The 23,786-nt window shown below is 34.7% G+C and overlaps 1 protein-coding gene across 2 annotated transcripts; it reads right to left on the bottom strand.

Moving 5' to 3' along the window:
- Positions 1 to 477: 477 nt before the first annotated feature.
- On the bottom strand, positions 478 to 21,794 carry LOC129002102 (diphosphoinositol polyphosphate phosphohydrolase 1). 2 transcript variants are annotated; one of them, XM_054429660.1, is made up of 4 exons: positions 21,329 to 21,794; positions 19,045 to 19,206; positions 1,263 to 1,347; positions 478 to 997 (listed from the first exon to the last, which is right to left on the bottom strand). In XM_054429660.1, the coding sequence occupies exons 1-4, from the start codon at positions 21,425 to 21,427 to the stop codon at positions 891 to 893; spliced, it is 453 nt and encodes a 150-aa protein (XP_054285635.1). In that variant the 5' UTR covers positions 21,428 to 21,794; the 3' UTR covers positions 478 to 890. The 2 variants fall into 2 exon arrangements, with proteins under 2 accessions (XP_054285635.1, XP_054285636.1); XM_054429661.1 differs by having other exon boundaries at positions 19,051 to 19,206; positions 21,329 to 21,792.
- Positions 21,795 to 23,786: the final 1,992 nt, after the last annotated feature.

The raw sequence follows: 23,786 nt of genomic DNA on the forward strand, positions 1-23,786 counted from the left end.
TAGTTTGTAATAAAAATGTTTTTTGTAAATTATAAAACGTTTGTTAACGATATTGTTTTAACTATCAAGCCCAATTAACCACAACCGAGCAAGGCTTGGTCCCCCGGTACTGATTTGAATTAGATATTACAGTATGTAGTTTATTTATTAAGTTTAAAATTGTGTTGATCTGAATGAATATTAAATAGGTACTATGTCTGAGTTTTCCTTAAAAAAAAATAAAAAAACTCCTTCGTTATAGAAAAAACAAAACAAATTGTTAAGTTTACAAACACCAAACTTAACTGTCAGCTGACTATTCTTTAGTAAAACAAGTTTTCCATATAAATAATGATTTTCTTTTAATTCATACTAGGTACTTTTTCAGATTATAATTTATGCTAGTAAAGCCAAATGGAAAAATAATGGTTGAACAGAATATTATGGTAAAATCATTAAAATAAACTAAAGGTAAAAATCAAATAAAGATTAACAAAATACAAAGACACATTTTATTCAGTAAAGAGATACAGTCCATTCATTCTAGGGTACCTTGCGATCCCTAAGATTCATTACATTAGTCAATTTATGTCTAAAAATAGGAAAGTAGAAGGATCTTGCAGGGAGTCGCATTGGCAGAATCAAGAGAACCTAACAGATACACAAAGCAGAAGGGATACACCTAAAGAAACAAATAGACAAGAGCTAATGAGATTGTTGCCTTTTTTTTGTCATACTACCTAAAGAAACACCGTAAAAATAAAGTGAAATGTAAGAAGTAAAGTTATGTTAAATAATATTGAGATGAGGCTAGCCAGAAATTATCGTTTGTGGTCGATTAGGGTTTGAATTTTAAGATGCAACTAAAGAATGAGGCAGGATAGTGGAGCGTGACGAGATGAGACGGATGTTTATGTTACTCTGGGTCGGAGGCTCTCAAGGTACGTCAGCTGTACAGGCTTGTGGAGAGAGAGTTGCTTCAGAGCTTCGTCCAGAGTGAACCACTTGCGTTGTCGGCCTACAACATCAGTCATACTCAATTAGACTTCAATCTTTAGCAGGATGTATCAAAAACCAACAACTGGGCATACAACTGGGGTATATTACACATTTAAGATATGAACATACAACAAAAATGTATTTGTATATGGTTGGAAAAAAAACATTAGACGATTTATGAATACATGAAGATGGACTTCACAAAATTTATCAATAAATAAGTAACAAAAGATTAGGTTGGAGATAAAATTTAAGACACTATCACTATCTGTTGACTGCCTTACCAATGTTCCGGGAGTCCTCCCACTCGGGCAGTTCTTCAGTGACGACCATCACAAACACTTCTGTCCTGTGCTTGCGTTCATCATTCTGGAACAAAAATTAAATTATTAGTCAATTATATACTGTGCTCCTTGATATTTTCATTACAAATCACTTAACAGTGACTGAAGACTTGTTCCATCGCTTTCTGGTTCAGCCAACTGCAAATCCATTCAAAAATGTTTTTGACGAACTGAACCAAAAGCTCTTGCTTGAATTAACATCCATGTTATGTTACAAAAGTAAATCAGGAATTCAGCTACCTAGTGAAGACAGACACAGGGAAGTGAGAACAATGGACTATCTCAACAGGTAAAATATTAAGAGCGATTAGTCTGTATCCCAGACATGTGAATGGAACATGGAAACCTAAGATAACATTGAAGACATGTTAAAGTAAAATTGTTACTAGTCATAAACGTGCTGTGGTTCTGTAAATACCTTAACTTAGCATCTTTAAATGCTCTTTAAAAAAATGTATTCACCTACAAATATATAAAGGTAATAAGGATCACAAACTTTTGAGAAAACGGTAAGCCAAAGCCGCACAACTTTTAACTGCATACTTCAATGAATGGTCTTGATGTCAAACATCCCCAAAAAATATCCGTTTTTCGATAAACCCTCTTGTAAAGGCTTAAACCTCGAGGGCTATATTTTATCACATTAAAAAAATATTGAAGATGCATCAGCAGCTGTTACCACATAATTTGAGGTTATACAAAGTCAACATCGATGTTTACATTTCTGTTGTTTACAAACATAACTTTAAATATCATGTGATAGCGATAGCAGCATTTTTAAATGCATAGATAAAATGTCGAGGTTAGCAAAAAAAAAAAAAAAATTACCATATGTTTTTTCTGTTCTCTATCTGAAGTTACCAAAAACAATGATTTTGCGGAGGATTAAGAGAACTAAAAATGCCTGCTTTCCGGACAGTATGATGAAAAAGTTATTGTTTTGACTTAACCAAACAGTTCAATGCATATACAAAAGATATTTTCATTATTGAATCTCTTATTGTATTATTGTTGAGATTTTCCTGTATAATTTGCATGGTGTGTGTAACTGTATTTTACAGTAAATTTAGAGACCCAAATAGTTATCCATGGTTGCCCCATTGCGAAGCTTGGGCAGAACAACTAGTATTGTATATTGCTTAGAAAAGTTATAAAAAATTCAAGTGCTATCTGCAAATAACAATACTCACACAGTAATACACGACATCACAGCTAATTAATACATTGGTTTACAATTTATTGACATTCAGGCAAATCCCTGGGTAATAAAGTAATCTGATCCAATCAGTCACCTTTTTGATATTGGTCGTACATTAGAACTGCCAGACTTAGGCACACACAAATGAGTTACAATTAATTACAAATCTCAACACAAATAACAGACTTGTTTTTGAAAAGGATTAAAACAAATATCATCGTTATCAACCTCATGAAAATTAGGTTCCAAAATAATCCTTTATCAAACAAATAAAAAAGACCCGACATTAACAATCTTGTTTTTAGCGAATTTCCCATATAGGGAATAAGCTATTACTGTAGTACTTATGGTAAGACCTGGACCCGGGACTGATTTACTTTTTTGTTTTGAGGTCCCTAGAGACCAAAAACACCATCCGTTCAAATTCATATATATATATATATTTATATATGTGTCCGTTAGAGCGATAACTCGAACAAAAATGATCCGATTTTGATTAAATTTGAAACAGCTGACTAAATTCTTTAATTCCCTTTAAATATGAATACTCATAAGGTTAACATGGGGAACTACCGAGCCACTCGGGCGGAGCTCGAAAGGATTTTTGAGATAAGAATATGCATATATGTCAATCGAGAATGTGAGCTATCATCATGCCAAATTTCAGCCTAATCCGTCCAGTGGTTTATGCGTGATTGAACTTCAAACAAACAAACACACAAACTTTCACATTTATAATATTAGTAAGATATATATATTTACTAGCGGAATAACCGTGCTTCACTACGGGAACATTCCAATTGGTTGAAGTTTTAAATGCCAACAACCTACAGTCCACAATTCAGCCAAAACCTGTTTTGCTCCAAATGATGTCATATTATAGCAGCTATTATAATGTCTCACCCAGTCCATAACGTGTGTATGCTCAGGGTGGTTGCCCATGACCAGACTGCATAAAGGTTCAGGTAGGTCATGCAAAGGTAGTACTGTAGCTAGACGTTACCACCATTGCAGCATATGTCCGGTGTTTCTTCTTTCCCTTTTAAGGCCTCGCAGTATGTTTGAACGTCATGCATGGGACCTATCGCCACCGAGCTTTCTCCTTCTTAGTATATTTTTGTATTATATGACATTGCTGATGGATTTTTCACCATCCATTGAAACTTTGGCGAATGTCTTTCAGGTTTGTTCGTACTTTTTGCTTGAGTTCTTCACCTGATTTTTCCTTGGTTTGTCTGTGCACCTGCTACGCCACTTACGCCTTCATGTACTGTATATTATTGAACCTCCGGGATCGGCTGACAATTGGGAGAATCGGGCTCGTTTTGTGGCTCCAAAACGTCAATGTGCCCGCAAGACAGTGATTGTGTACATCTGAGTCTTTTCACAAGATTACGTTGATCACTAAACTTGACATATAATTCACCATTACGATAAACTTTGAAAACAAATGTGAATAGTTGTTAACACGTTGAGTGCGGGCATCATCAATAGATGATGTCCGACACTAGCACTGGTGGCGGACATCAGCTAAAGCTGACGTCATGCCACTCTCTCCACATTAGTTTAGTGTGAGCTCAGCCATTGCCGGGGAACGTTTTAATCGTTATCAGTCTGTAGCTTAGATTATAAGCTTTAGTCTGGTGTAGGTTGGTACTAAAATTTCCCGTAAAATCCCGTCTAGCAATACTTTTGTCCCGGTTCCGGCAATTTTCTCTTTTCAAGCCACTTTACATAGACACTGGCTACGAATCCAGGCAGTGCTGCTACCTTTGGGTGTTTCAGTGAACTACGTCCACTCTCGGGCTAACACAGCACAATCACCGCTGCTCTTTTTTTATTCGTCAGACTGAAATATTTGAATGCCAATCGCGTTCACCGATTCAGTTGCGCTGCGGGGCTTCGCCCGGGCCTCGCCGCCATTATCGAGCGCCTGTTTGAAGGTTTTCCGCACTGAACGTGTTAAGCCGCAACCAGCTCACACAACCCATCAAAGGTAAACGTCTTAGACATTTCATAGAAGTATTCCCTGGAAATATGGTAATTATTCCTGTCACTGTCGTGGCATAAGATTGAAAAGTAGTCCCGGTTTCTCACAACATGTTTAACAATTTCTTCGTGCACAGTTAGTGTGTATATTTGTGCAAGGTGAAAAATGAATGAGAGTGAAGTAAATAAACACTCGTTTACACTACGTTTATTTGAACGAGTTCGCGAGCCAGCATGATCGGACTATGGAAACAGGGGCTTATGGGGGGTTTTATGGGGTAAAAATTGGGTTTTCCCATTTTTGACCCTAAAAACTTAAAATTCAGCTATTTGTTTCCAAACCATTTTGTAGAGCTTAAAAAAACAAATAATTTAGTATATTGAAGCGTTACTATGCGCCTAATGGTTATGGAGAAAATTCCAAAAATCTGTAAATTTAAAATTCCCATGTTATTCTTACGGATAATAAGTAAACTGTTGTAGTTTGCTTGTTTATGAACATATTTTGATTGAATTTGTAAAATACTTTCATTTCTTACTAAACTATTAACATTTTACAACAAAAAACACCTTTTTACCCTCCCTGTTGTAGCAAACCTAAGTACTCGTTAAACTAATGTTATTTAAATAGGGAATAAATGTGATATTTTTAAGGAGACATTTTAGTGTAAATCCAATCAGGCAATTGGAAATTCGCTTAATCTGCAGGTTTGCTGCGGCGGGGGTATTAAGATTAGTACTGTATATCTATTATTTATTAGTAAGGTATAAAACTAGTCTAGGGTTTGAGACTATTCAAAATGTTTCATTTGTTTTGCTTCTACTGTATTTTTGGAAAGGGTATTCATGACTTGTTTGTACTAAATCTTAATCAGTGATAAGACACTAATAATGATCAGTGTTTCACTAGACATTATTAGTGTACGAGTGTAAAAAAGACTACTGGACATACATATGGATTACACTATAGACAATAACTCTTGTCAAAGCTGTTACGTTTTGTGGCTGCCAGTGTTAAAATAGACAAGAACTTAATAGTTTAATATAGGGGTTTACTAATTTAGATACAAAACACTTAACTGTCAATTACAATTGAAAACAAACAGCATGTGGTGGATCGTTCTTATTTGTCTTTTGACCACCATTTAATCTGCATTGATGTTTACAGTTAACAGCAAATAGATTGCAAGTTACCACAGAATAGTGGGAGGTAAACAATTAATTATCTGTCACTCACACAACAGTAAATTAGAACCTTTGAATCAGTTGATTACAGCCACAATTATACCTTTAGTTTAACTTGCATGTGAAGAAGTTATTGCTGTTAACATTTTAAATTTTTTTATGGCAATGTCTTTGCACCCTAAAATGCATTTAGGTTATCGATATTTGAAGAAATGTCTTTTTGTGTGTACGGACTGAGCCGATTACGACACTAATACTTTAATTCTATTAAAATTTTGTATTAAGGTGTTACCTACAAATTTATACATTTTTTTCTTTTTTAAATACTAGATTGGGACTTTTATGCTAGAAAATATTTATTAAAACCACTGTTTAAAATTAATTAAATACATTTCACTACATTAAGTCATTTACAAGGCTGACACAAAATTACGTATAAATATTCATTGAAAAAAATAAGGAAATTTATTACATTTTCTGATAATTTTTTTATTCATTACATATTAATACAAGCTTGGAGTCTGTGACAGATTAGTGTCAGTCAGTCTTCCAACATGATGATGTTTTGACATGTTGTTTACAAACAATATTGTGGTCAAAGCAGTTGTCCTTGGAATTGTTTGGTCACTGTTGATAGTCAGTTCAATTTCACTTAACTCGGGAGGCTGGGTATTTTTGTTAGAGACTTAATTCAGGATCAAACCCTGCAGATCATCACATATCAGTGTAAGTTACCGGCAATAAAAAAAAATCTCGTCAAAAATATATTTTTTGAGTGAGGTGCTTATTCTTATCCTGGACATTAATATGGATAATGTTTGTACTGTATAGTTAAACTTTCTCAGATTTGGCCTTTTAATTATTACCTTGTTATATCAGTCATGACTACTGTCGGAGGAAAAGTTTAGACACTCGAGTTTGGAGCTCTACAGAAAAGTAACCAAACTACTTAAAAAAAATAGGGGAGATATCTAAATTTCTGTTTCACCAAGGCACCTACCTCCAATTTTGCACTTGTCGTCCGATTTTGATGAAATTTTGTACTTAGATACTAATCTCTCACATCTCAAGGCGTTTTCATCTTTTGATTTTGATTTTTAATGAAGAGTTTTAATCCATAAAAACTATAAAATAATGGAAAAATCAGATTTTTACAAAAACTGCTTGAACAATTTTGATTAAAGTTTAGTATGTCATGGTCCTTTTCACTCTAAACAAAATTGTACAACCCCCTATGTTGTTCTAAACACCCCAATGCAGTTCTTAAGTTACTGCAATTTATGTTATTTAATTTTATATATTAATATTTTTTTCATAGTCACTCCAACCCCCGCCCCATTACCCATTAAAATTGTTTTATTAAAGTAATAGAATGGTCAAATTATAATGTCAGGCTAATGGGAGAGTGTATGTGTCAGTTTGCTGATACAATTTATGTTTGTTTCTAGTAAGTACTAGCTAATCAAGCAAGTTTTTACAATATTATTAAATCGTCATTTATCCTCCAAGAGTAGACAATGCGTGGGTGAGTCTAGTAGAGGTTATTGCCTGCAGACACAAGAAGTAACAGTTCAAGCGACACAAGCTATTTTCATCTGACACAACCTTGTAGTGACTGAGTCAACATAAACATTAACAACTAAAGCTTCCTGATCATTATAGTTCTACAGTGATGTCTATCAGGATTTAATTGGTCACCACAATAGTTTGCACAAGTCTATGATTCGAACAAATATTTGTACAACAAAATGTGTTTACAATATCATTCAGTAGAGTTGCTTAACTTTCAATTGGTAATAGTATTGGTTAGTATGGTTTTATTTTAACAGGTTCACACATATATTTTTAATTATGTGCATATGTATTTACAATTAATAGTCAAAACATTTGACTAGTTGTTAATAATTTTAATTTTCAAAAACAAAGTTCACTTTTTGCTTAATATGCGTAAAACATACTACCGTATCTTGTTTTCACCAAAGCTGTTTTAGTGTTCTTCATGGGTTGAGCCCATATTTTTGCCTCTTAGTAAAATGTAAATCAGAATAAAAAAAAAAACTCAAAAATATTCTACAGGGTGATTACTGAGAGACAAATTTTTTTTCAAATAACGAGTATTCAGGCAATTCAGGGGAAAAATTATATTTATAAGTGGAAAGACATACCACCTTAGCGCCACCTTAATTTTATTCTGAAATTGCATATTGTGTACACTGTTTTCCCACTCATAAATATATTTTTTGCTCTGAATTGCCTGAATACTCGTTATTCGAAAAACATGCGTTTCTCGATAATCACCCTGTAGGCCTATTATGAAATGGGTAGGCTATTCCAATTTTGGAAAACATTTATTGGATTGATCCAGAGAATCTCCAATTATGAAATGAAAAAAACAACTCTTCTTTCAACAAACAGCTACAAAATCAGTTATTAACCACAAAATTCTAAATTACTCTTCTGTCTTTGTGCGTTGTTTTTTTACAACATCTGATTCAAACTTAACTCGGAAAAAAACAAATCTTTTAACTTCACATTTTTAAATTGATCGTCAAATTATTTGTGATGTTTTAAACTGGTTTACTAATTTTTAGCAGAGGTTTATGGTTAAATTGAATTTCAGACAAATCACTAATTCAAAACCCTGAAAAAATTAATCAAACTATAAAATACATTGACTGTTTCTGCTAGCAAAACATGTTTAAATTGATACATTTTGACAAGGTGTTTAGTGTTCACAAAGTTTGTCAGATTCCTGGTCCTAAAATAGTCTTGGAATTTCAGGCTGAATATACGTGTTTTCTACTGAAAGTAATGTACACACTAAAGCGCACAAGAGAAAGCTGAAGAAAGGCATGCAGAATGTTGATCTAGTTTGGCATGCTTCGAGATCTCGACAGCTTGGCTCTGGGAGATGTTGGATGGATATGAATGGGCAGCAGGTTCTGCCAGCAAGACTCACAGATGGGAACAAGACAACTCACTTCTACTCAACCACGCTGGTAGTACTGTACCTTACTCTTACTCAATATTTTAAAATTAGGTAGAAAACATTCAGTAAAGTGATTCAGTCAAATTTAATAAGTAGAATATTGAGAAAAATTTAAATTGTTTGATTGGTTTCGCCTCTGGGAAAGATGAATAATATATCTTTTATAATTGTCAATTTCCAATGTTAGAAGAATACTTGGAACATTATAGTTGTATTTTGAGACTTCAGAATATCTAAAAAAAATTATCAAAAACGCATATTGTTACAAGAACCATTTAGAATTGATAACATGATCATGCATGTGGGCAGCAAAAAAAAAAGATTAAATCCAAACATCCAACCAAGTGCACAATGAATGAATGAATGAATGAATTATGAATTTATTCCACCACATATATAAGATTACACAACCAAATGTACAAAAGAAAAAAGGGCTTTATGCAAAACTAAACTAATTAACTATAGCTAACTAATTAACTATATACATGTGTAAAAGGTTCTTCCTATCTAATTAGTCCTGGAATTAGCAGACATAGGCTGTGCCTGTGCGTCTGCTAAGTTGCTATAAAGATTGAATGAAGTTAAAGTGGTGCAATTTACAAATAGTTACATTCTGACGGTCTGTTGTCTCAAAATATTCTTTTCGTTTTCACTACCAAATGAAGAAGTTTTTAATTTCCGTTTTGAGTTTTAATTGTTTATTATTGTGTACAAATGTTTCTTTCTTCTTCTTTTTCTCAATGTATACTCCAGTGGCAATTTTTACAGGAGATATTGAACAATGTACTAATAAGCTTAAAGGGCAAGCAGTCCAAGCCCTTTTAAAGTTGTATTTCTTGTGACACTACGTGTTTTTAGACAATTTTGACAATCGAGACTTGAAAATGTTGCTTAAATGCTTTGAAAATACACATTCAATAATATATAGCGGATCGTAACGACACAGAAAAGTTGTAACGTAGCCTATTCAATTTTGTCAAAACGTAAACTACTTCGGCCAAGTGGTTAGAGAACTCACTTAGAAATCTTATGTTGAAAGCATATTATGAGACAACTATTGTGCTAAAGTTTTACTGCTGGAGTTTTGTTTTGGCTATGGTGAATGTTTTATAAGATTGGCAGACTTACAATAGCCATGGAAGAGTATAAAGTCTTCAACACATTGTCACTACAAGGCTGTATCAGGTTAAAATAGCTTCTGTAACTTATTATGTCTGCAGATGTTGACCTTTTAATAAGTGACCTTTCCTATATTTAAAATCTCATGATTCGATTGTGATTCCAAACTAAATAATCAGTGGGAAGTTCTTATCAAAATTTAAAAAATACTAATTTGCTCCTCAGCTTAGAACTCAATTCTTAACAAAACAGTTGTTTGTACAGTTAAAAATAATTAAATTTATTATATTATTTTAAGTGACACAGTCAAAATTCGTGGTCATTGTTTTTAAGACCATGTACTTGGTTGTCTATAGTCGGGACCACATAAGTTTGCAGTTGGTGGCAGCCAATCACAAGACAAGGCTAGTGCGACGTTGCCACATCACCCGTTGACAACACTAATTAAAATATACAAAGCAATATTTTTAAATCAGCTGGTATTGTTAGATTTGGCAACACCACACGGTTCTCATTGGTTTATTCAAAACCATATGGTAAATAGGCTCCTCCCTCAACTGCAAACTTATGTGGTCCCAACTGTGGAGAATTTAAATCCGTTATCCTGAAATTAAAGGAAAAAATACTACACTAAGAAGAGGTAAAATAAGTGTGTTGTTTCTAAACAAATAAACAGTAGAAACTCGATAACAAGGACCTCAATAACAAGTTACCCAGATAACAAGTGCAATTTTCTAATATTCTACTTGTAATTCTATATGACCCCTATCACATGTTCTTACAAACCTTAATAAGAAGACAACATTGATTGTAAGTCTTATTTGATAATCCCCATCAGAAAGTTGTTAGTAAGGTTCTACTGTATATCATACAGCGGATCTAAAGAACAGTATTCTCTCTTTTGCATACTCTCACTCATCATTCTGAAGCACAGGTATAGCAGCTTGAAAATTAACTATCACCATGAACATTATTTATAAAAATAATATTGATAAGTTTTAACAAATGTAGATCAAGTAGGTACATTTTCAGAAAATGTTTACTAATATTTTGTTGCCCACATTTTTGAACATTTTTGCGAGGCCACAGAGAGATATAAGCCTAGCATAGACAAAAAAAATTGACTGTAATTTACATATTAAAATAGCTGACCATAATTGTAAATAGCGTCAAACTTAAAATTAACAGTGACATGAAGAACAAAAATCAATACAAAATAAATAAAAAATCTTTTTGCCGTTCATAAAAGAATTAAAAATAAATATATCCATTTGTAAATCCCAAAGTACCCATGAACTTTTGAGAAAACTACAAGTCACACCCCCATATAGTGATGTAAAATTCCCGGGAATTTAATATGGAGGAAATATTCCCAGGGAATATTGCCGGCAATATTCCCAAAATTCATAAATTCCCAGGAATTTATTTTTAATTAGCAAGGTAGGTTTAAAAACTGTTACTTAATAGTTAAAAGTCATAATTATAAGGTTAAATCAACCACAAAAACTGAAATATATTATAATACAAAGTTTTAATTGAAATAAATAACTGGGAATTTATAATTTTATAAGCTAAATTGCTCAAATCGGTCACTGTGGTAGTTTGTTTTAAATAAAACACAAACAATATATTTTCAAAAAATGTTGATTTAATACAACTAGTGTACCTGTTGCTTGAATTCAAGCTATTGCTAAGTATTACAGGTGTTATTTTTAAACGAATAAAAGTCATAATTTCTGATGACTTTAAAAGATTCGCCTCAAGAATTATGGAAATACTCAAGATCTATATAACAGATCGATATAATCAACATTTCTTGTAAATATCTTATCATTTTTCAAAAGCTGATCTTGTTTTTGAGTGTTTTCTACAAATAGCCTTACACATAGCCGCATTAGGCTGTCCATAATAATGATTATAAATTCTTAAAAAACATTATTTCTATTTCTTCTCCTTGGTGGTGTTCTATGACTTTCCTACGTTTCCATAGTTTGCAAATCGGCTCTTTCAATTATTACTAAGAAATGAAGCACAGTATTAATTCAGTTTTCTTTTAGCGTATGTCCCTATAGGGAAGTAGCTTTTACCGTACCGGTAGTTGGCAAGGTAAGACCAACGAGCACATAATATGATAATACCCTGAGCCGGGACCGATATACTTTTTCGTTTTGATGTCCTTAGAGGCCAAAAGCACTGTTTGTTAAAATTTTTATGTCCGTAAATGGCATGTATATACACGGACATATGTAGCCTGTCAGTGAACGTGATAACTTGAGTAATTTTTCTCCGATTTTGATTCAATTTGGTTTGAGGATGTATGCCGGGATAAACTTAATGAGTTAGCAAACCAGCATGATCGGACCATGGGAACAGGGTTTTATGGGGTAAAAAATGGTTTTTCTTATTTTTTACCCTCAAAACACAAAATTTACCAATTTATCTCTAGACTATTTTAAAGGACTAAAAAACAAATAATTTAGTATACCAAAATGTTTTTGTACGGTTATTGTTTATTAAAAAAATTTAAAAAATAGCATATTTAAAATTCCTATGCTATCCTTATGGGGAATATTGTAAAATGTTGTAGTTTGCTTGTTTATAGAAATATTTTAATCAAACTTGGCACATTTATTTTTTTTAGGCTGACCTTCTTCCGCATCGCAGGTCATGACTTTCCATTTTAATCTTTTGGAGGAATAAGAAACTTTAAAGGGCCCCAGGGCCTCACTTTCTAATTATTTCCCTAAAAAAATTTCCTGTACAACTTCACGTTACACTCTTTCCAATGACACCAAAAACACATCTATTGGTTCAGTAGTTTTGGAGGAGTAGGCCTAAATGTCACAAAAAACCTGCTTGCGTATCAAATAAGTATATATAGATAACCAGAAACAAACATAACCTAGTAATTATACAGGAAATAAAAATAATATTTGAAAAAAAAATAATTTAGTGTATTAAATCAAGACTACACATTAAAAACGTAAAGGTTAGATGGGAAATACTGAAATGACATATTTGCTTTCCTTATTAATTTTTATGTTTCCTAGTCACTGTCACTTTCTATGTCAATTATATTTCCTTTGTCCTTCTCGTCATCTACATCTCTAAATCCACAAAAATCGTCTTCATTGTTACTTGTCAAGTCAATCTCATCCTCAACCCCTTCTTCCATTGTGAGAAGGGACAGGATGTCTTCATTTTCTTCCTGTTCTGTTTCCTCTGGGTTGCCTTCTGCTTGCTTACTCTCTCTTAGAGGTTGAGCATTCATGAGTTTCCAGTTGTAAGAAAGAACTGACAGTTTTGCTGCTCACTCAGATAAAAGTCTGTTTCTTTTCTTGGAATGCAATATTTAAAATCCATTCAGTTTCATAAATTCAAAAAATTTTTACAGAAATGTACATGGCATGACAACTCTTAGATTTAAATGTAAGAATTTACTATAGGTAACGTAGTTTTAAGGTTCTTTAACCGTTAATATGTGTTAAAACGTTCAGAATTTTAAAATTTTCATAAATTCCCAATTTTTGGGAATATTTCCAGTTTTGGGCCAAAGAAATATTCCCGGCAATATTCCCATTTTATAAGTTCCCTCCCACTGGGAATATTCCCGGCCCACATCACTACCCCCATAAACAATATACTTAATATGTTCGTCATGACGAGAGACCTTGCGCAAAACTATCCATTATTTCATAAATTGCCTTTTAAGGTCGTAATTCCTTTCTAAAGGGTACTTTCCATATACCTAATAATTTTTAAGCCACAATAGAAAAAAATACCAAAGTTCACACGTGCTTACTGGTGATAGTAACGCACACACATCTGCCCAATTACGGACTGGATAACCCCATTGGGGGACAGTCCACAAGGAGTCAGAAAAAATTCTTAAATAGCAGCATAGGTCGAGTAAGGTATCAAATTAAAGGTCTCCGTTAGTAAAATACAATGCCACAAATCCGAACTCAAACGGACAACCAAGTCAAAAATGGCAGCCGTTCAAATACTTCTTTAATCTGCCAATTTTAATCTTTGAAAGGCCGCCATTTTTTACCCAGCTGATATTTTGATCTCAAATCTGCGGCATCGTATTCTACTAATAAATACCTTTAATATGATGTGCATATCAACCTATGCTTACGTTTATGATGTTCATCCAACTTCTAGCGGGCGCCTCATAGTATAATAAGCATTACAAATTCAACGAATATTTGAACAGCTGTCATTTTTTACTCCATTGTCCATTTGAGTTCGAGTTTGTGGCATTGTATTTTACTAACAGAGACCTTTAATTTGATACCAAACAAATTTTGTCTGACTCCTTGTGGACCGTCCCCCAAAGGGGTTATCCGGTCGGTAATTGGGCAGATGTGTGTGTTACTATCATCAATAAGCTCGTGTGAACTTAGGTGTTTTTTTCTATTGTAGTTTAAAAAAAAAGGTTCCAGACTTAATTAATTGTCACCCTGTATATTATTCTCTACGGTAGTGATATGAATTAGTAAAACTTACAATTTATTTGCAGATTAAAATAATTCAACAAGTTACAGTTTTGAAATTTGTTGACAGATTTTCTCAGAGATACGTCTCAATGTGACTTGTTCAGACATGTCATGAGACCAGTCATTTGACCACAGAGTAATCCTCAACAGCTGATCTGTGTTATTAATACTCTTGGCTCCTGTCAACGCAAACATTGTTAACAATACCATCTGCACCTTTCATCTTTTCACTTCTACTCTCAACCGCCATCAACCAATAATTTGTGAGCGATTTTTATTTTAAACCATCAAATGATTCCCAAAACTGTTGTGTCAACATCTAAAACCTAGCAAGTTTGTATATTGAAACAAAACTGTTATTTTTTTCACCAACTGCTACACAAAACAAACTCCAGTGGAAAACAGTTGACCCTAAAACTTTTTTGTTTACAGACTGTCCCTCCCGCACCGAAGTTCAAGACGCTCGCTTACCACTAGGCTAGCAAAACACCCAATATTTTTATGAATATGCCGTGTATGAAATGTCCCTCTCACTAAACAGGACATTAATCATTACGCTAGTAATGTGCTGCTTATTTCCAAAGAAAAAATACTTCTACAGCAAGTAATAGGTAAGCAAAAAATTGAATTCCAGTACATTAATACCTTTTTGGTACACTGTTATTCTACACAAAACAAATGTAGACATTTAAAAGATTAAGATAGGTCGTTAATAGGACTTATATTGTTGTTTTGAAAAGACCATTATGCAGCATTAATAACAAGAACAGCCATGGAAATTCAGGATGACCCTCTGAGGATATTTTGAGGGTTTATTTAAAATATAAATAAACTGAGCATTTCATCAAGAAAATGGGGTGCCAGAACATCACTATTATGAACAATTGAACAGAAATAAAGCTGTGCCCATGCCTGCACCAAATTTTATAATATTTAATTAATAAAATAATTTAATTAAAATCAAATTAAAAATAATTTTTAATTTTAATTTTTTTAGGCCTATTTAATTTTTTTTTACATTTGTTACAACGACTTTCTTTGGATTGTTGTAAACATTAGCTTTAAACATAGGTTGTGGTGTCAAGGGGCGGAATACTCCACTGCAATTAAATTTTGATTAAGGCAGCTAAACAATACAGCTTCAGTTTCAGTTTTAAAGATAGCCTATTATAACTGTAAAAGGGCTCCGTCCCAGTGGCTCTGGAGTTTTCCATGTTAACCTTATTATGAGTATCTATTATATTATTAAAGTGATACAATCAAATTTTATGTAAACGGTTAAGGCCATTTACCAAATAAAAATATAGGCATTTGGCATATCAAAATGAAGCTTAGAGTGTATAGATTTGCCGAAAAGTATTGATATGGACGAACGCCTTGCATGTTTTGGAAGTTATTATTCGATTAATTTAGTGAACAACAGCTGGCCAATGCAATTGACAATATAGATTGTTTACATTTTTGTTTAGGCCTACTTATTTTATTATTTACTTTTATGTTCTTAAAAGAAGTGCGGCGAATGGACAGTGAAGCTATTTCTAGCTGTTTGATACAAGTGAGTGATTAAAGGTGTTCGAAACACGACGAATATGAGATTAACAAACCATGTATGTTTTGTTCCAAGAGGTTGTCACCGATCTTTAACAGGTCGCAATTTCATTGAAAAGTATTAAAGTAAAGTATTAAAGACGTCGTGAAAGAGAGCTGCGTGTTCAGGTACAACCTCGGCCATATGTTGTAAGGTATGAAGGTTCCACTGCTTTTAACATCCTTTCAGATGACAATTTCTCGAACTTGGGCCCTTTAAACAAAATATAAAGTCAAAGTTGATTAAATTAATTTAATGGTGACTTCTGTTCACCCGTGAATTCGCGGGTAGAACCTCTTGTTGATATTTAAATGGAATTAAAGAATCTTAACAGCTGGTTCAACTACATAATTTGATTCTGTGATGTTCAATAGCATTAAAAAGTTAATAGGTTTACCAACAGGGTGCAGCACTATTATTCAACCTGGAGGCGAGTTACCGTAGCGAACGAGCTAACCTAAAGGCAAGTGAGCACAGCGAACGAGCTCCAACCTAAAGGTGTGTGAGTGTAGCGAACGAACTTCAACCAGGACGTGATTGAGCCATGCGAACGAACTCATCTTGAAAATGAACGAGCATTTGACATAAAACCACATTAGGACAGGACGACGTCTGTCGGGCCAGCTAGTAAAATATAAAAATAAACACATTACTGTGTTCCAAAATTAATCCATCTTTAAAAAGTATGTCACAACATAAAATAAATAATTCTAATAAATCATAGGTGTGAGGACATGCCGAGGCAATTCTTTAAGAAAATTTGAGCCAAATGAAAAAATTGACTCCTGGCCTTTTTCCAACTCAAACATTATCAAACAAGGAACTTGACACATACATTTTCCCTTTTGCTTGTCAACAACCTTTATCATGAGTAGGCCTAAGCGATGGCACAGAAAACATACTACTATTACCCAGAATGCTAACCGCGTGTTAAAAAGTCTTAATTACTCGGAGAGAGCTTTGCCTTTCAATTCTCCAAAACTTAGGCTTTTCCTGTTAATGTGGTGTATCAAAATCTTTGCTTACCGTACGCCTTCTTGTCCCCTCTTCCTATGATAAAATTAAACCTACTATCACCACTTAATCTACATCCATCTTTACTCACAAGGTTTAGCTCGCAGACTGTCAACTGTCCTAAATTGTGGATGTGCGAATGTCCTGTCCTGTCTGTCCGTGCTGTACCGCCCGTCCGTGCCGTGCTGCCGTAGTGCTCGCGTAGCTTTACACACAAAACAACCACGACGTACATAACTCAATATAACCGTATATAAGTTATGTAGCATAGTTTTGGTCCATGAGCTTTGGTTCATTCCTAATTTTGAAGGGTTAGATTATTCCTAACCTTCGGCCAAAATTCATTACTTTTTCACAACTCTTCCCGATCTTTCAAAATCCTAGACCTTTTCTCGAATATCCCGGGATTCCCGATTGGTAAACACCCTGTATAAAGTTAACTTAGTCACTCTGTTAAGATTCAGATAAACCAATCCAGCTTCCAAAAACAGATATATCCACCCAAAACGAATATATCCACTCAAAACTCAAACTCGAAAATTTTGACGAAAACAATACTTTCTCCTTCTTCATATACTATGGTATAGGGGGAGAAAGTAAAAATGGGAAACATTAAAGGAAATGAAGACGTCGACACTAAGGGAGCTGCGACCACCTGTGTGACAGAAAAACAAAAGCGTCTGGGACCGATGACAAATACGCTCCTCATGTTATCTTGCAGCACCAGCCATACTAGGTAACAAGTCGCTCTCTGACACACGCAGTTCCTGCACTGTTCTTACTATGTATCAGGTTCGGTTCAGTTTTGGTCAGACATTAGTAAAATATGGAAACATGCAGTTTAACTAATGAAATAAGAGTGTGTCTCTATAAGATGTAACCATAAAGGATTTAGTATCTTCTGATTCAATAGAAATCCGAAAATATGTGTATTTTTTCACGTCTTCCTCAGTTCATCAAAACTAAGTAAATCCAAAAATTCACAATCTGAAATTTGAAAAAAAAATGTAACAATGTTTCAGGGAACATACTCTAAATCCGTGTTTGCTTTTCCATTTTATATATTTTTAATAAATAGCAACAGGTCCTTCTTGTTTAATGTTAGAAAAAGTAAAAACTCTTTTAGCTAATCGTAGGTCACATGGTAAGACCTAAATGCAGGACCGATTTACCTTTTTATTTTGTGGTTCCCAGAGGCCAAAAACACCATCCGTCCAAATTAATTTTAAATGTGTCCTCGAGCAAAAAGGATCCGATTTTGATGAAATTTAGTACAAACGTGTAAACCTACGTTTCAAACAAGTTCGCGAACCAGCATAATCGAACCATGGGAACAGGGGTTTATGGGGGGTCCAATTATCCGAACCAATAGGGACCGAACCACATACGGATGTCAAAAATTCGGATGGTTGTATTTTTACTGAACTGCAGGGTATTTTTTATATGAAATTGTCCTAATCAAGCTGAGCTTTAACTATCACGATCACAGTGCATGTTTGATAGGATTTTGCGATTGAAAAATTCACGATTTTGCTGCGATTGTGGAGGTTGATGGCGATTTTCCCTGAAGACAATGATGCAATCTACAAGACCACAGAAGATGTTCAAGATTTTGCCAGTCGCAGAAAACGATGATGACGGTTCTGTGACCATAGGAGACAACTATGATGTTTACAAGACCGCAGGAGACAATGATGATGTTTCCGGGATTTCGGTAGACGGAGGTGATGTCTTCACGAATGCAAGTGTTATTCAAGATTTTGCCACGATCACAGGAGACAATGATGATATTTCCGTGACCGAATTAATTATTCATTAATTTATAACAATTGTTATTACCATGGTTTCAATAATTCTCTCGATAATCCATTCAGATAATTGGCGATCCTGATGATTATGCGTTCAGATAGTTGGAATTCTACTGTACAGTAAATGCGTATACAAACACAGAAAGATTAGAGAGCATTTTAGGAGTCCTGTTTGTTTGAATAGCTAGTACGGTATTGCTGAAAGTGTCATTTAAAATTCACGGTTTATAGACACAATAAACATAGAATGGAGTATAACTCAGGAGGATGTGAATGTGTTAAAGACTTTTTGTACCACCACCAACCCATAGTAAGAGGAAAGATACCCACTCTCACCTCGAAGACGCCAAGACATCGGCCCAGCTTCCCAATGACACCTGCTTCCTCCTCCACCTCGCGTATGGCAGTTGTCCTCGGTTCCTCCTCAGGCTCCACTCCGCCCCCTGGCACAATCCAGTGGTCCGGCTGTCGTGAAGATGTCACTAGAAGCACCTGCACACACATTCAAGCCAATTACAACACATTTCTTGTACCAGTAAAATTTTAACGAAAATAAATCACTAGGCTAGATTGAAGTGTTACATAAAGGTTATTTTAACACTTTAAATTCACAGCACTTGAACCATAGAACTTATAAAATTGAAACAAAGAATAAAAGTGCTTTTGAGTTTATGACCTCTAGGTAGGGCCTATTTTACTTTTGATCAACAGCAGTTGAACCTTTGTACCAGAAGCACCTGGAAACATAGACAGGTCAGTTGTAATATGTTCATTATTTAGCTGATAACTTCTCATGAAATTGATCCCTTTGAGTGGTATACTGAATGAAGCCCCCGCTGCAGCCAAGCTAGCTAGTTCAAATCTTTTATGTTCTTTGCAGTAGCTTACCTACTTCATTCACCACTGTTATAGGCAGTTAGTTACCCACACTAGGCCTATATGACAACTAAAGTCTTGTTGTATTCAAGCCAAAGACGGTGTGAGAGAAAATTCATGCTTCCCCTAAATATGAGTAAGTTAGTGTCATGGCCATGATCACGTTCTATGATTTCACTTCTCTTTATCTTGGGAGCAACATAGCTCACATTGTTTCTATGCATGTAGACAAATTTGCCTCCATAAGTTACTGTCAGGCCGTGCTAACCCCCACTAGGCCTAGCCTACCTTGATAGTATTCTGGCAATAGTTCATTGGCATTAACTTTTAATGTTACTAACAGGTTACAAGTTCATCCTTTACCTCGCTAAAATATTATTTCAGGTTTTTTTGCTGCAACTGATTGATTAGGATTGTGAGTAAGATTGCAAGCCATTGACGTCATAAAACACGCGCAGGTCTCATACTAGATTATCTCCAGACTGTTTAAATGCACTTTGTAAAAGGTACTAGGCCTACAAACACAATAAATACCGGTAATAATTTCAAAAATGCTGCGCCCAACGTACCAACCTCACGAACTGAAATAGTTCATAATCAAAGCTCTTGAATTAACAATATGCCTCTACATACCTCTTTGTAGAAAATTGCTCTTTGTTATCTTAGGTTTTTCTTCTTCCCTACAATCCTTTCAATTTCAATTGTGCATGTTTGTGTTAACGTAGTCAGTCAATTCACAGTAAAGTAAAGGTGACCAGAGGCCAGCCGACAAGAGGCATTAGGCCTACAGTAATAATATTAAAAAATCGTAGTAATTCGGTTTTTGTTAAAGCTGAAAAATTTTTGCACCATTGTTTTCAGGTAAAAATCTAGTTCCTACTTAATGATAGGCTATATATAAAATTAGGCTACTAAGGTACTCTTGGTCACACTGTTCGCAATAATTTCCATAATTTCCCTAATAATTTTAGTGCCTACGGGTATTTGAAGTCTAGGTTAAAAATCTACATTTAGGCTATTCAAAATTTGCTCGGGACTTAGCCTAAGTTAAAACGGTCGAGAGGACTAAAATTCCCGGGTCTGAAAGAGATTATGTTAAGTAGGCCTCTAAGAATTTTTGTTAGGAATATATTAATTTATAACTTCAAACTTTTGTTAAAAGTTTTAAACACTAGCCAGTTAACTTTTAAGTTTATCATTGCTTTTTCGGATTCTACGTGCAAAAAGCTGTGTAGGAAGTAAACTTAGACGTATATCAATATCCTATTTTTAATCTGTAGAATTAACTTACCCTACGACACATTTACCAAAATGTGTTAGCCTAAGTTAAGCTTAGCCTAACATAAGTTTTCTAGGCATATCTGAAGCTGCTTTGGCATGGACTGTGATAGGATAATATTATTACTGGGATGCCCAAGTTAAACTTAGCAGATTCTCAGAGAACCAATTAACTTACCTATGTTCAGTTATGTAGCCTAAATTAAATGTGAACATAGGCTACAGTTGGACGAGGTCTAGGATTTCCCTAAGCTTAGCACTTTCCTAGGGACATGCTGTAAGTTAGTAGGCCTAGCCTAAGTTTACATGTAAATTTAGGCATAGGCCTATGCCTAAAACTTAAGTTAGTTTTTTCGAAAATAATGCTCATGGCTAAATATTATCACCAGAATGATTTTGCAAAATTAATTTACAGAAATATGCAAGGTATTGATCAATAGTCATCTTATGCTTAACTTACCTCGTTTTCAGATTCGCTTCTCACACAAATGCATGCAGCCCGTCTCCTGAACCCATCCTCGTCATAGATCCTTGTAGAACCTGGCTTCTCTTTCACCATGATTATAACTTTAACTGCTTATAAATTTAAAATATATAAATTAGTTAATCGAGTTAAAAATAACACACAAATTTACGACTTTAACACCAAGGGTTCTCAATCACCGCAACTTCCTACCAATGACCGCCATGCCAAAATAAATGACAAATATTTAATTTGAAGGGAAAGACATGTTAAGAAGTTAAACTAATTATTTGAATGGATAGTAAATAAAGGTCTTGTTATAAAAAAGAGCACTGATTACAGCACCCTTAAACTAGGACTACGAATTGACGACGAACATTACGGCGTCCATTTCGCTAGCAATGGAATCCGAACAAGTCTGTCGCAGTCGCAGACCGCACGCACTATTGAGAAGGAAGAAGGAGGTTTGGGTCGGAGATGGATTGTGCAAATTCTTGCTTGCCAATACAATACAATCAGCTGTCCAAAGTACAGAATGCCAAACTGACAATCACAATCAATACCATACCAATGAACTACCAAAGTCAAATGACAGAAGAAAGAAAATTTAGGAATTTCTTTATCCTCCACTTTATAATATTTTTCAGAAAGTGGGAGTGGGATTTTGCAGGACTTGTCTTATAGCTCGGTAGGTGTATGGCTCTTTTTACAGTTATAATTTTTATAGTAAACACTGTAAATCGAAGTGACTATTCGCACGTCAAAAAGACGTCACCCTCACAGCCCGTTCCCGTTGCAGTTCCAGTAGGCCTATTACAAAATAATGCAAAGGGAACAGTTCCTTTTTCTAGAAAGCTCATTACTGTACTTACATAAAATTTTGCTATTTTGAAGCGTTTAAAGAATTTATTTCAAAATATCCCGCCTCAGCAAACCTGCAGACTAAGCAAATTTCCGTTTGTCTGAATTCATTTTTAAATCTATTTTTAAAAAACATTAGGTTTTGCGTGGTACAACACGGCCGCCTTTAACTCCAGGCCGCGGCCTTCGAAGTGGCAACATCGCAAGTAGGGTTGTAACAGCTGTTTTGTTTGGAAGCAGCTAATGCCATTTTTATTTGTGTATTTACGAAACCTTGGTTACTGGACTATGAAAATATTGACTCCACTTTAAATGTACAGAGATATAGATTTTCAATTAATATTGTTTTAGTTTTCAATTCTGTATGTTTTATTTTTAATATTTTAATGAATTGATGTTCATTAATTTAAATTTAAATCAATAAAAAGCAAATTAATGATCTGATGCACGGCCGCCTTTAACTCCAGGCCGCGGCCTTCGAAGTGGCAATGTCGCAAGTGGTGTTGTAACAGCTGTTTAGTTTGGCAGCAGCTGTGTATTTAAGAAAGCTTGGTTACTGGACTATGACAATACTTACCCTACTTTAAGAGTACAAAAATTGATTTTCTACTTAAGTATTGTTTTTGTTTTCAATTCTATATGTATTATTTTCAAATCTTTCAATACATTTATTTTCATAAATTTTAATTTTAATGAATAATACGCGAAATAATGTGCTGGTGTCACCTGTCTGCCATGTTACCTTATGGGACGTCTGGCACTAGACAACACCACTTGTAACGTTGTCAATTCTACCAGGCCGCGGCCTGTAGTCAAAGGTGGCTGTGGGTCAAGCGTCTGCATTCTACACTCTACAGCCTGCCTTATCACTTATTGCAAACAAACAAAAACTGGCTATTGATAAAGAAGAACTATTTTCTTGATGACGTATGCGATTTGTCGTCTGTTTTGCTCAGCTCTCCCGCTCCCATCCCAAGTCCCACCTCGGACTCAGCTTATCAGTGTAGGCCTAGCTGTTTGATTAGACCTAGCGCAACTTCTTTACTATTTTATTGTTGGAATGTTTTTTAAAAAGAAGTTCTGAATTTCTTGTGGTAAATTACATTTATTGTATTAATGATATGTCTGGTAGGAAATGAAGAAAAGGATCGCAAGGACTTTAATTGGTTTCTGCTGTGAACAGTTACAAGCACAGCTTAACTGTATATCTAAAAAGAAGTAAAAAAGAAACATGACCATTATAGTAATTTGGGTAATAATGGCAATGGCAAAACTATTCTGTTGACTTTTTGCTGTTATATGATCATTTTTAGCTGTGTGACGCTTGTGTTGGTGGTTCGTTACTCAGGTGCGCTACTTGAGGGAGGGATATCTCATTGTTAGGTGTGAATGGTGTGAATTAGCTTCTTCTCATCCGTCCCTGTGATCTATGGCGTCCCCCAAGGTTCTCACATCGGACCCCTACTTTTTGATCCGTCAAGACCCTTCAATCAAATATCGTTGATGGACAGAGGGTGGATCAAGAGAGGATTGATTATCCTTAAGTCGGATTACTACATCAACAAGAGTACTCTTCCATCGCTGGATGAAGTGA

This window comes from Macrosteles quadrilineatus, unplaced genomic scaffold (genome assembly GCF_028750875.1).
Source record: "Macrosteles quadrilineatus isolate MER2022 unplaced genomic scaffold, UCM_ALF_1.0 Scaffold_9__3_contigs__length_116548681, whole genome shotgun sequence".
NCBI classification, from domain to species: domain Eukaryota; kingdom Metazoa; phylum Arthropoda; class Insecta; order Hemiptera; family Cicadellidae; genus Macrosteles; species Macrosteles quadrilineatus.

What these genes read in the sequence shown, in the direction of transcription:
- LOC129002102 (XM_054429660.1), bottom strand. Translation starts at nt 21,427, where the DNA reads ATGGTGAAAGAGAAGCCAGGTTCTACAAGGATCTATGACGAGGATGGG. An exon ending in GAAGCGAATCTGAAAACGAG is followed by an intron (nt 19,207 to 21,328) that starts GTAAGTTAAGCA and finishes ATGTGTGTGCAG; the next exon opens with GTGCTTCTAGTGACATCTTC. An exon ending in TTGGCGTCTTCGAGGTGAGA is followed by an intron (nt 1,348 to 19,044) that starts GTGGGTATCTTT and finishes TTTTTGTTCCAG; the next exon opens with AATGATGAACGCAAGCACAG.